This window comes from Mytilus californianus, unplaced genomic scaffold (genome assembly GCF_021869535.1).
Source record: "Mytilus californianus isolate M0D057914Y unplaced genomic scaffold, xbMytCali1.0.p SCAF_1, whole genome shotgun sequence".
In the NCBI taxonomy this organism is placed as follows: domain Eukaryota; kingdom Metazoa; phylum Mollusca; class Bivalvia; order Mytilida; family Mytilidae; genus Mytilus; species Mytilus californianus.
Genome location: NW_026262581.1, coordinates 998335 through 1013148, shown reverse-complemented (window position 1 = coordinate 1013148; position 14814 = coordinate 998335). Strand labels below are relative to the sequence as shown.

At 33.6% G+C, this 14814-nt stretch overlaps 1 protein-coding gene across 1 annotated transcript in view; it reads right to left on the bottom strand.

The window, feature by feature from the left end:
• Window positions 1-352: 352 nt before the first annotated feature.
• The window catches only part of LOC127727198 (uncharacterized), a 38103-nt gene continuing 23641 nt past the window's right edge, over window positions 353-14814 (bottom strand). Inside the window, exons 3-4 of the mRNA XM_052234692.1 lie at window positions 14238-14432; window positions 353-1916 (exon numbers count right to left, since the gene is read on the bottom strand). Of these exons, the coding sequence (XP_052090652.1) occupies window positions 1566-1916; window positions 14238-14432 (546 nt within the window). The 3' untranslated portion in view covers window positions 353-1565. The remainder of the gene's footprint in view (window positions 1917-14237; window positions 14433-14814) is intronic.

Here is a 14814-nt window from a genome sequence, read left to right as displayed (position 1 = left end):
GCCGTCCGTAAAATTTACAAAAGGACGATTTCAACTTTACCACTTTGAAATTTTGATTTAATAGCCTCCTTGTGAGCAGCAAACCTCTATCAAGGAAATCATGATAGGAAATATAAGCCCTGGAATATCGTATCAATTGAGAGATATAAAGTTTCCTAATTCTGACATAAAAATGACATGTAAATAATAGTTTCACCATTTTGTTTTTTGTCATCGATGACTTGATGCATTTAAAAGTAAAATAACAAAACTACCGAACTCCAAGGAAAATTCTAAACGGAAAGTCCCTTATCAAATGGCAAAATCAAAACATCAAATACTTCAAACGAATAAAAAACAACTGTCATATGCCTGACTTGGTACATGTACTTCTTTATGTAGAACATGGTGGATAACACATAGTTTGATAGCTAACTGAACATCTAACTTGTATGACAGTCGCATATAATTCCATTATATTGACAACAATGTGTGGGCAAAACAAACAGACATAATAGGTTAAAATGTCGAAGATTGGAATACAGCAGTCAATATTGTGTTATAATCTTAATCACTATAAAAACAAACAACTATTGCAACAATGAAAGACAAAATGGCATATAGACATCTTATCGACAAAGCACAGAAGAAAAAATGAAAGACATGAATACAAAAAATGACCATAGCAAAATAACACAAAACAATGAGCAGTTTTTGTTGAAGCAGCCATGAAGACCAGTTTTCTACTTTGTATATTAGAACTCTTTCTTCTTTAACTGATTTGTTATTAAATAAGCTTCGTCGAATAACAATTGACCTAATGCAAATAAATATCATTTAGTCTGAATAGACCTAAATATATCTTTTATTTAGTATATGATTGTTCCAAAATTAATAAAAGTCTTATACACGTACATGTATACGTGCACTTGCAAAAGGTCGATTTCTATCCGACGCAGCTCATTTGTGAGTGTATGTATTGTTTATTTCTTTTGTACCCATTATAGGATCTATTTGGTTTTAGGGTATAAACATTTGAATAACAAGGAAGTATTTTGGTTTTCACTCAATTTCATCATTTTCACTAGAGTTTTTGATAAAAAAAATTGCTGTTTATTGTAAGCAAGTTTTAAATACTTAAAACTGTGCTTGATAATTGACTATTTATCTGACTTCTAAAGGTTTTCCCGATTTGCATACATTATTAAATATAGAAAAAAAGAGTAATCTGTCATAATGCTGACATCTTAAATAACATGAAAGTATCCGTCCTTCACCTTTAATTTTGATGTCACAGAAATTGCACCGTATGATTTTTTTTTACGACCTGACAAAACAATAAGTATAGAGGATATGGAAAACGAAAATGACATCGCAGTTCTTACTTCATATAATTGGTCTGGTATTTTGCATCCAGGATAGAAAAGGACTTTCAAAAATAATGTTGATTAGTTGTAAATGTAGTTTCATTGCTGCACATTGGAATGATTACGGAGGAATTTGTGATACAAAATTTATAACAAAATTCAAAGTAATTTGTTTGCTATTAAGATTAGAAAACTCTTAAACTTGACGAAAACGAACTTTTATACGTTTTTCCTAAATATTATATCATTTGCTAGACCATTGTAATGGGACATTTTCATGAGTGATGAGTACCCATGTTTTTCTACAAATTTTTTTAATTGTGCTTCTCCTGCTGGGACGTGAATAAATTCCACCGTCATCATATCAATATCTAATTTACCAAATGGTATAGTTTGTAACACTTGTAATTCCGCTCCCTCTACGTCAAGACTGAAGAAATCAACATGCGTTACGTTTAAAGCCTTCATAATTGAATAGAAAGGGAAGCACTGGACATCCACAATGTCTTTGCCAGTCGAATTCTGGTTCTGTAATATCTTGCCAACACTGAAATTCTTTTTGAATTGCATCTGAAAACACATAAAATTACACCTGCAAACAAAAAAACTGTGAGATTCCGAAGAAATCACGATTTATAGTATAGATAACGTTGTAGTGACCAGTGCGTATTATCTGTACAATATGTGTTTAGTAAACTTTTTGTGTTTCATTTTAATCTGCAAACTATATTAAAGATTGTATTTTGATCTAAACCGTAACCATGGTTACAGAAATTTAAATTATCAAAAATCGTAAATATGGCAGATTTAAGATATTTCATGAGAGTAATCAATGCTCTCCCGCCCTTGCAGAAAATAAACAGACACATAAATAGTTAAGACAACGCTGTTGTAACGTGTGCAGATTATATAACTTGTTTAATATTGTTAATGTTTTTGAAAATCTCATCTTTTGTTTTTTTAATTTTCAAACTCTATTACATATTGTACTTTTTAGTGGACGGTAACAAGGGTGGTCACATGTACAAAGAGAGAGGTTGACACATTCTTTTTGTTAACCAGAATACATACATTATTGCCTGATACTTTACTTTCTAAAACTTAAAATGATGCAACACTGCCGATCCTGATCTCTGACAAACACAAGCACTGAAAGGAATCGTGATGTCGACCAAAGACAACATCTTACAAATATCGATAATTGGAACAATGACAACAACGGATTCTGAAATTGGACAACAATAACCACTGAAGAGGATCATGATCTTGGACAAAAACAACAACTAGTAAGAATACTGACCCGCGGCAAAGAAAATAACTCCCGAGGATTATAGAATTAGAGAAAGGCAACCAATGACGCTGATCCTATACTTGGACAAAGAAAACCGCTGACGAGGATCCTGGTTTTGGGCAAAGGCAGTCCTTGAAATGGATACTGAACGTTGACAATACAATACCAAATGAGGATTTGAGCCTTGGACAGACACCAACTAACTTATACTACAAATAACATTATAATTTAACAGCATACCAAGATATATAAGTCCATAACATAATTCAATATGTTGTCTATTACTGAACCATTTTTCTTTTGATTTGATACAGCAATATACTCAATTATATTCTCAAATATATTACCAAATTTGGAATACATTTCAATATAGACATAACTGATTGACAAGAATTCTGACTAAGGGAAAAGTCATCATCTGACTAAGGGATAAGTCATCATCTGACTGGTCTAGGACTGCGATAACCTCTGACGAGGATCCTGACATGAGACAAATACAATATTTGACGAAGATTCAGAGTTGGGACATAGACAAAAGCTGGAGATTTTATTATTCTTTGACAAAAATAATCACTCATTAAGATTTCGACTTAAGAAAAAGAGACCAACTGACGATGATCCTGACCCCGGGAAAAGAACCACTGACGATCATCCGTTTTTTGAAGAAGAAAAAAAACACAAACACTGATGATGATTCCGACCAGAGACAAAGGCAAGCACTAAAGTGGATCCTTAAGTTGGACAAATAAAAACAAACACTGACAATGATATTGAAAATGCGCAAATACAGCCATGGACGAGGATCTTGAGTAGAGACAAAGACATCCAATAATGAGGATTCAGAACTGGGACAAACACAACATATGACGAGAATACTACAGCGAAACAAAAACAACCCCGGACGAGCAAATGGCCGTTGGCAATGACAACCACTACCGTAACGGCACTGACGAAGATACTAAACTGGGATGAAAATAACCACAAACGATGATCATGACTTATAAAATTACATCTGACAAGGAATTGAACAAATAACGAATGACAAGGATTCTGACCTAGGCCACGAAATACTACTGACGATGATTCTGACCTCGGAAAGAGAAAACTACTGGCAATGCCCCGGCATTTTTATAAAGATAACAACACACAAGGATCCATAACTTGAACAATTACGATGATACTGGTGAGGATTCTAAATTGCGGCTGACACAACCACTGACGATCAGCCAGCAGTTAAAATAGACATTATTCAACGAGGATCCTGAAGATGGAAAAGACGCCAACAATCCTAGATTTGGACAAAAAAAAAAACAACTGCCGAGGATCTAAAAGTTGTTAATCATGACCTTGGGCAATAACAACCACTAACCTGGATACTTAGCTTGGATAATAGCAACCACTGATGATGATCCTGAACGCAGATAAAAGATAATCTACAGACGGGCATCCTGATTCCTAGCTGATACAAAGATCACCACTTATTATGTACTGTTAAAAGAAAACCACCGGCCAGGATTTTGAACTTAGAGTACGACAACCACTTAGGAGGATCTTGAGCTGCAACAAAGACAATAACTTACAAGGATCATGACCTAGGAGCGGGACAAACACTAGTAAGAATCCCGAAGTTGAACACGGACAACCTCTGAAGACGATTCTGAACACGGACATAGGAAACTATTGACGATGAACATAGACAACCACTTGCGATTATTCTGACCAGGATCTTAGAAACAATTGATGACAATCATAAACATAGAAACACACAACCACTGACGTAGATTCTGAACTGGGACAATCAGTTACGGTGATCATGGGTTGGAAAAGAGAGTACCACTAACAAGGATTGTGCCGTAGCCCAGGCCAAATACTTACGAGAATCATCAACTGGGATACAGACACCCGCTGACTAAGATCATAAACTGGGACAAAGGTAACAACTAAAGAGGATCATGACATTGGATAGAGGTAATCACTGTCGTTGTTCTGACCATAAACAGAAACAACCATTGACACAACAAGGTATCTTACTGACGAGAATCCTGATCTGAGACAAACACAACTACTGATGTGGATCCTGAACTAAAGCACAGACAAACATTGACAAGGATGTAATGGAAAAAAAACACCACTTACGACTAACGACTAACACAAAGACAACAACTTGCAAGGATCATAATTTTGGCTAAGTTAAATACTTACGATGATCTTTGGACAGGGAAAGCCACTGACGAACATTCTAACATTAGACAAAGACAACCACTAACTATAAGCCCATACATAGGAGAAAACAATACAGTAGTAAAATTTCTAAAATGGGACAAGGATAACCACTGACTATGATGTTGAACTTTGACAAAGAACACTGATGGAGTCCTTAACTAAAATAAAGACACCTGGTAAAAATCCTTAAATGGAACAACGACATCCACTAACTATGATCTTGAACCGTAAAAAAACACACTGGTGATATGGAGTCCTAACTAAATAAAAAATACTGACAAAGATCCTGACAAGGGACACAGACAGCCACTTACGACGATCATTTATCTGGAATAAAAAAAATAACCCTTCCTGAGGAAAAGACAGCCATTGGTAAGGATCCTGAACTGGGAAAACGACAACACTTACAAAGTGCATACCTCGGACAACCATTACAACTGGTAAAGATCATGAATTGGAACAAGGACAATCACTGACCATGATCTTGAACTATGACAAATAACACTTGTGATGTGGATCCCTTACTTAAACAAAGACAACTGCTAACAAGGTTCCCGACCTGGGATAAAAAAAAAACACTGACAAGGAGCATGATATAGGATAAAAAACACACTGGTTGGGATCCTGCAGTGGGAAAACGACAATCACTGACGAGTATCCTGATCTGTGACAAAAACAACATCTGACGAAATTCATGACTAGGTGCCAAAATAACCACTGACATGAATTCTGACCTGTGACAAAGACAACCACTGGGAGGATCCTTAACTAGGACAAACATAACCACTTACGCTGATCCTTACAGGGAACAAAGTAAATCACTAACAATGATCCTGAACAGGGACAAAGATCGAACTGAAGAGAATCGTGAACTTGGAAACAGACAACCACTCACGAGGATACTGAACTTGGACAAAGACATCAACTTACAATAATCTGACCTGGAAGGAACCAGCCTCCAATGCAGATCCAGGGCAAGTACAGAGACATCCACTGACGATAATCTTTAACTGGAAAATATATACCTTTCAAGAGGATTTTTAACTGGGACAAAGACAACCCCTTACGATAAACATGAGCTTGAACAAGAACAACTAACAACTGACAAAGATCTTGACCTCGTACAAAGACAAACATGACGATAATCCGGAACTGGGACATAGACGACCTTTGACAAGGATCATGCTCTGGGATATTAAAAACACTGATGATGATCTTGATCAGGCACAACACAAACCATTGACATGGATCTTAAACTGAGATAAAGACAACCACTCAATAAATCTTGGCCTTGGACAAAGAGAACGACTGACAAGGATCCTGACATTTAAAGAAGACTACCACTGACGAAGTTCAGTAGAAAACTACAATTGAAACGGACCTTAACTGAAACAAGGACGACTTCTGATGAGGATCCTAAATAGGAAGCAAGACAATCACTGACTGTAACTTTGAACTTGGAAAAAAAACAACTGACGAGGATTCTCGTATTGGATAATTACAACAATTGACGAGGACCATAACCAGTGACAAATATAGGCAAAGTCATAATGCGAATATATATGTTTAAATTCTTTTAGGTCATTTTTTTGGAACAACAAACAAAAGAACTATGTAAATTGGACCTGCTTTGATACGACAACTGCACTTGAATTGTTACTAGATAACATTTTGGTTCGCTATGGAGATTCCGTATATCGTCCACTTATCGGAATCCCAATGGGGACAAAATGTGCACCACTTATTGCGGACCTGTTTCTGTATTGTTATGAGTTACAATGTATGACTAAAATCAACATAGACCCATCGAAACAACATCTGATACAAAAATTTTATAACACTTTTAGATATTTGGATGATACATTGGCTCTCAATAATGACGACTTCAGTATGTACATTAAAGAGATTTAACTGACTTAAAATAATGCTAATAGCAACAATGAACACTGCCCTTCCCTGGATCTTGTTATCTATACCTTAAACGGGAAACTTAATACCAAAATTAACGATAAAAGAGATGATTTTTCATTTCCTATTGTTAATTATCCATTTTTAAATGGCAACGTTCCCTTGTCACCATCTTATGGTGTTTATATATCTCAATTTGTTCGATTCGCTCGTGTATGTAACAACGTATTTGATTTTAACGAAAGAAATCTCTGTATTACTGAAAAATTATTACACCAGGGTTTTCGATATCACAAACTAGTCAAAACATTTACTAAATGTTATCATCGGTACAAGGCCATCCTTCGTATATATAAATCAACATGCAGACAATTTATACGTTCAGGTATTTCACATCCAATCTTTTATGGTAATATTCTATTCAAAGCACAAAAATGTCGTCATTCACCTCAAAAGCTAACCAAACCTTTCAACAGACTTATTCAGAAGTGATATAGTTAAGATACTGCTGTCAGGTCATTAAAGATGGCATATTTTGGAATTAATATTGATTACCTCATAGGACTTTGCATCGGAAATAAACACATTTATTCTAAAACCAGTTGTTGACATGATACGGGTTATGTTCTTCTCATGTATTTTATGATGGTATGATACTAAACCCCTAACGGAGGGGATTGTGCCTGATTCTCATATGATGAAGACATAATCTTTTTATCAGTTAAGTTAAAGTCTGGAGCTTGCATGTCAGTAAATGCTAGTAGTCCTTTGTTAATTTATGTATGATTGTAAATTTGCTTAGTCTTTTCTGTTACCTTTTCTGATATCGGACTCGGACTTCTTTTCAACTGAGTTTTACTGTGCGTATTGCTGTGTGTTTGTTTATTCTACATTGGCTAGAGCTAATGGGGCGAGTGTTGAGATCTCACAAAACATGTTTATCCCCGCCGCATTTTTGCGCCTGTCCTAAGTCAGCATTCTCTGGCCTTTGTCAGTTTTATATGTTTTTTTTAATTTTTGTTCATTTATATGTTTTGGAGTTTAGTGTGACGTCCATTTTTACTGAACTATTAACATTTCTGTTTAGGGACCAGCTGAAGCCCGCCTCCGGATGCGGGATTTTCTTGCTGTGTTGAAGACCCATTAGTGACATTGATCTGTTTTCTGCTGTTGAGTCGGGTTGTTGTCTCTTTGACACATTCCCCATTTTCATTCTCAATTTTACTTACTAGGAGTCTTACCTAAGACAAATTCTACCATTGACGAGATCCTAAACTAGAACAAAGACAACAACTGACAAGGATCATAATTTGGGACTAAATTAATCACTGGCAAAGATCATGACATAATACAAAGTCAACCCAATGACGGAGATTCTCAGCTGGGACAAACCCAAGAAATCACTGAGGAGAATTTTGAATAGCGGCAGAGACAACCACTGACGAAAATCCTGACCAGAGGCATTAGAAACAATTAACAAGAATCCTGAACTGGGACAAAGACAACCAATGATGAAGATCCAGAACTTGGACAATAACAACAACTGACGAGGATCCTGACCTCTGACATAGAAAACTACTGATAAATAGGACATAGATAACAACTGACAAAGATCCTAAAATGTGACAAAAACAATCATTTACGATGATAATAGCCTGGAACAAAGACCACCAATAACAATGAATCTTAAAGAGGACAAAGACAACTGTTGAAAAGAATCCTTATATGGGAAATAGACGAACTCTGACCAAGATCTTAAAATTGGACAGAGACAATAACTTACGATGATCCAAAGCTGGAACAAAAAAAAAACAGTGAAAAGTAATACAATTCATTTTGATAAAGCTGATGACCGTAATTCGATTCACGGTCATCTCAAGATGGCGGACGCAGAATTAGGTCAGAATCGGTATTGTCTGTTAATGTGTTTCTATGATATATTCTATATAAAGCATATATTAGTATGCTATAAATTTATAAAAGATTCACACGGAAATCACAGATTACTACCGAGAAATCTATATGAAACAGGAAATTCGATTTTAAAAAATCGCTAATATGACCGTAATTCACAATCGAGATGACCGTAACAGTACCAGCGATTCAAAACAAGGATGACCGTAATTGGTAAAAGATGACCGTAATTTATACAGGAAAAAAAACTACTAATTTGAATAGAAATTGTCCAAAAAGAATGATATAAAATATTCAATTATATTATTTAGTTTCATCAGAAATATCAATTATGGACTATTTTTTCTAAACAAACGAAACAAATGAAAACTCAATGAATAATGAACCAAAAAAAAAAAAAAAATATTTCAAGGTAGTCAGAAGATATATCACTGAGCATGAAGCAAATGTTATACCCTTAGACTACTTAAATATAAAAAAGATGATGTGACATGATTGCCAATTGGACAACTCTCCACAAGAGACCAAATGACACAGAAATTAACAACTATAGGTCACCGTACGGCCTTCAACAATTAGCAAACCCCATACCGCATAGTCAGCTATAAAAGGCCCCGAAATCACAAATGTAAAACATTTCAAACGAGAAAACTAACGGCATAATTAATATACAAAAATATGAAGATAAAAAAAAATATGTAACACAGCAACAAACGACAACCACTGAATTACAGGCTCCTAACTTGAGATAGGCACACGCACACATAATGTGGCGGGGTTAAACATGTAAGCGGGATCCTAACCCTCCCCTAACCTTGGACAGTTGTGTTACAGTAAAATAAGAACAAACTATAAAAATCAGTTGAGAATGGCTTAACTCATCAGATGGATACAAATAGAAATACATATAACAAAAACACGTGGACGGGTACTTGTACACCCCAACAACAAAAAGACACTAAGTACAAATCTGAGAGTACTCGCAGTTACTGACAGTTGGTTCAAAGCCAATAACAACTAATATAAAAACTCATGCATCTAAGATTAAATTTAATGTTCATTTCTATATAAGATCAAATTATAGTCTGGCTCTGTTCAGGTTGATGCATGAATTTCCCGAACAATAAAATATTGAAATTTTGAAACTTTTTCAGGTAAGGGAACGATCATTTGATTCTGAGGTGAGGGTCGGATAGATTTTATAGGGTCAGAATATTTATTTTAGAAAAGTATTGTGGGTCAGAAAATTTTCTTCAACCACTTTAGAGCAAGATTCTTTTTTTTTTTTACTAAAAAATATACATGGCGGTAAGAATAAATTTTCTAGGAAGTTAAACCAGAATATTTATTTTCAACTTTATCGAGGTCAGAAACTTTTAATGAAAAATCTGCAAGCCCCCCCCCCCCATTGGAGTTTAACCAAGAAATGTACTTTCCAAAAACAATGTAAATTGCCGAGGTTGAAAATACCAACAGAACATAACTCCTAAATGAATCTGTCCCAGACACTTTCACTATGACATGTATGAAAAAAAGATTCATGATAGAAAACCAACAGAGTGGGTCAAAATTTTGCAATGACTCTTGAAGTTTACATCCTCAGAGCATGAAAGTAAAATAAAATATAATACTTCCTTGCTCAGAGTGATACTGAACAATTGATATCAAAAATAAAATTGCTAAAATTATGAATGGTTCATGTCTTCATATGTGTAAGTGCCCAGACACAAAATGTTTTAAAAATTTCAAGTAACTTGGGTTTATTAAACTATACATAACATCAATAGTGTTCAACGATATATCCTTAAAAAGTAATAATATCTCAATTAAATAGAACAAATCTTTTAAAAACAGATAATCGTTTTCTTTATGAAAAGGGATACTAATTAATTACTGTATCCATTGATGCTATTTGCAACATAATTTATAAGAATTAAATAATTTGAAAAGTAAATCAAACATGTAAGAAGAATTATTTCAATAAAATATTAAAGGAGCATTAGCTACGAGATAATTTTTTTTTTTGTGTGTTCAATCATTAATGAAAGTGAAAAAATAATTCGCTTTTCGTGGCCAGTTTGTTTCAGTTTGTCAAAATAAGCAAAGAGACATCGTTAATGAATTATTCACTTGCAAGTGAATAATTCGACTTCATTAAATCCGTATTCATGTGAACTTCAATTGAACCCCTTAGTTAGTTATGGGTTCAGTTATTGAAAGGAAAAGTATGTCAACATTGGAAGAGAAACAAGTGTAAACCATTTGGTTGACTAATTAGATCTACTAAAACTCGTTCTTATACAGGTAAACACGATTATCAACATATTGTTTTAACCTATAATATGAAATCAAACAGACCTAGAAAAATCCAATTGCACGAATTTGCTATCTATTTATATATATATATGTGTTTATGTTTATATATAGACAGACACTGTTGTTAAAAAACTACGATCAAACTGATGAAGGTGAGCTCCGGCAAAATATTACCAAATTCATAATTTAACTTACCACTTAGATCCTACAACCAGTCTTGCACGAATAGCGTATTACAAGGAGGAACCTTGTCAAATTGTTTAAAAAATGTTATTCATACATCAAGACAAAGTTAGCTTTTAATCTGCTTCCCGTGGAAACATACACTACAGAAGTCAAAAAGTCTGAAAAGACCAGTTTTTGTCTGAATTTGCATGAATTTTTACTCGACATTCTTAATTTGTCTGAATAGTTTTTAAAAATTCTTGACATAGTATGAATTTGTCTAATAAGGTTCTTAATTTTTCTTGACAAGTGTCTTGACAGTATGAACATTGTCTTAAAATTTCTCGACACTTCCTGTATCATCTGATAAGAGTCTGGATTAGTCTCGACCAATTCTTGACTGTCTTAAATTTGTCTCGATCTGTCTTGACATATTCTTGACATTCTTAATAATGTCTGAATATGTCTCGACATATTCTTGACATTCTAAATAATGTCTGAATATGTCTCGACACATTCTTGACAGTCTTAAATATGTCTTGACACTATCTCAACAGTATAAAATTCGCCTGAAATGTGAACAGACTTATTCAGCACTGTTTATGACATTCTATTGCTGTTGTATACTCCTTTTTATTATGGCTAAACTAAACTTTGAAGAATCAAGGATTAATTTGGTATAGTAAGATACCCTTTTGGTGCAACTAAGTTGGAATACCCCGAATAATCCCCCATGTAGTTTAATTTTGATTTATTTTTATAAAACATTTAAGTAATTGTTTTCACTTGGAATATAAGTCGAAGGTATTGACAAACAGCATTTAGATTTTTGCCGTTCGCAAAACTGCCAGTCAAATTTGCTTTACTAAAATAGGTGTCTTGTATCTCTTTTGGACCCCACAATTCATCTTTTGGGTGTGTGTGGCTAAAAAAAGAGGGGGGGGGGGGGGGGGGGGCTTTCGTTTAGGTCAAAGAATTTGTTCCCATCTTGATTCAAAAACCTTATTTATTTTTTAGAACAACCCAAAAACATTTTTTATTCAAATTTGAGTGTTGAATTTTATAATTTTTTAACAAAAATAAATATTTGTGATAACTCCTTCCTGAAAAAAAAAAATGTTTAGATCTATATTATGCATGTCTGTTTGAGAACCATTTCATAAGACTGATGATTTCTATAGAAATCATTGATGGGACCCATCATAAATACATTTTTTTTATTATTCCTGGAGTAGATAATAATTTTCTTTTAATCTTTGGGATTTATTCAATTTGTTTTTATGTTGAAATAATTAGCTTCATAATTTTCATTCTCATCTATCAACAAACTTTTTAAATTGTAGTGGCATGGTCGGTCAACTGATAAGTTGTATGGCTGATTACAGGTAAAGCAATAACTTCTATTTGACAGTTGCGTGTACTCTGGGGTGTGGAATACCTTAATTTTATGGGGAACATCCTGTCCATGTGTAATACTTAATATATTCCAACAGATGACATTACACAAATTTTTCTTCTGTTAAATGAATGATTTGTATATCATCATAATTTGCTATTTATATAAACCACATTTTGGTATAATAATTATTTACCATATCAACATTGAATATTATGAATGTAGAATGAAATATGTCTACAGTATGATTGGTTTGAATCATTTAATTTATAAGATTTAGGAATCAAAATTTGTAATTATTTAAAAACCCACATTGAAATTGTTTTATATCAACACACCCACATTTGAATTATTTTATACTTTAGATTTCATAGCCATATTTGCATTTGTAAAAATATCAGAGACATATATGCACATATTTATATATGTCTCTGAAAATATTTATATACCCAATTTTCAATTATTTTACATGCCCAACTTTTATTTTTGTTGTAAAGAAGTGTAACTTGAAACAACAGTATATCATATAAAGAGAAATAAAGATTAAAGTTATATCATGAATATTGGTCATGATTTGTAAAACTCAGACCTGTCAAGTAAATTTAAGACACGATTCAAAATGTTCAGAATATGTCAAGCCATACTGAGAAAAAATAAGAATGTCGAGAATATGTCGAGAAATTTCAAGACAGTATTCAAATGTCAAGAATTTGTCAAGAAATTTTAAGACCATATCCAGAATGTCGAGAATATGTCGAGTAAATTTCATACAAATTTAATATAAATGAGAATTTGTCAAGAAAAATTAAGACACAAGTCATACTTTTGGAGAATGTCGAGTAAAAGTTCATGCAAATTAAGACAAAAACTGGTCTTTTCAGACTTTTAGACTTTTGTAGTGATATACATGGACTCGGTTAGTGGATATAAATATGTTTTTCGTTTTTTTATATAGATTAGACCGTTGGTTTTCCCGTTTGAATGGTTTTACACTAGTCATTTTTGGAGCATTTATTGTTCGGTGTGAGCCAAGGCTCCGTGTTGAAGACCGTACTTTGACCTTTAATGGTTATTTATTTACAAATTGTGACTTGGATGGAGAGTTGTCTCATTGGCACTCATACCTCATCTTCTTATATCTATTAATAAATTTTTTCAAAACTTTTTATCGTATTTCTGTCAATTTGTGTTAAAATATTAATGTTGTTATCAATATTTCAATGTTTACTAGCAATATGCAATTTACTATCTATGTCCTGTACCTAAAATACGGCAAGAAGTTAAAAAGACATTGATGAAACATATTTATATTCGCTAACCGAGCCCGAATTGAGACAAACTCAAAATTATATGTTATTCGGATTATTGAATCACGGTCATCCTTGTTATATGTTACAGTCATCTTGAAAAAATAATGCTGATGAATTACGGTCATCTTAGCAATATTTTCTTATATAATTTCCTGTCTCATTAACATTTCTCGGTAGTAATTTGAGATTTCCGTGTGAATCTTTTATAAATTTATATCATACCAATGTTTGCTTTATATAGAATATATTGTAGAAACACTTTAACAGACTATTCCGATTCTGATCTAATTCTGCGTCCGCCATCTTGAGATGACCGTGAATCGAATTACGGTCATCAGTTTTACCCCAGTGTCAACTATAAAACTAACCTTTACCGGATATGAGTAAACACTGAGACAAGCATTTATGGTAAATGCTTTTCTGTTCTTGTTCCTCAATAGCTTGTAGTTTGATGGGTCAGCTTCAATCAATAGACCGTTCCAACTCCTGGTGCGCTCAAATATTAAGGTATTTGATCTAGTTTCCCCATCAAGTGCCCCACATTCAACGAAAAATCCGCCTATCTGAAGAAATTTTAAAAACATGATAAAATTACCTTACTGTTTATCAGCGTCTCTCCCACATCAAAAAAATGTACAATTTAAATAGAAGGGATTGGTGCTAGAATAAGAGTGAAATTTTGTTAAATAATTTTGAAAAAAAAGGTTCTTAGATATGTTGCTTTAGTTTTCATACCTGAAGATTCTGAGAAAAAGAAAATAATGTGTCCTACAGAAAACAAAATAATGCGTGTCGTATCTGCTGACAGACTCAATAATCAAAGATGAATCGGATAGTGGGTAACTAATCACAGAACAAGTAATGATATATTGTTGTATTTGTTATACGCAAATATCCTGAACGAGTTAAATGGTGTGTTAATAATCAGAGATAAAGTTCTCATAT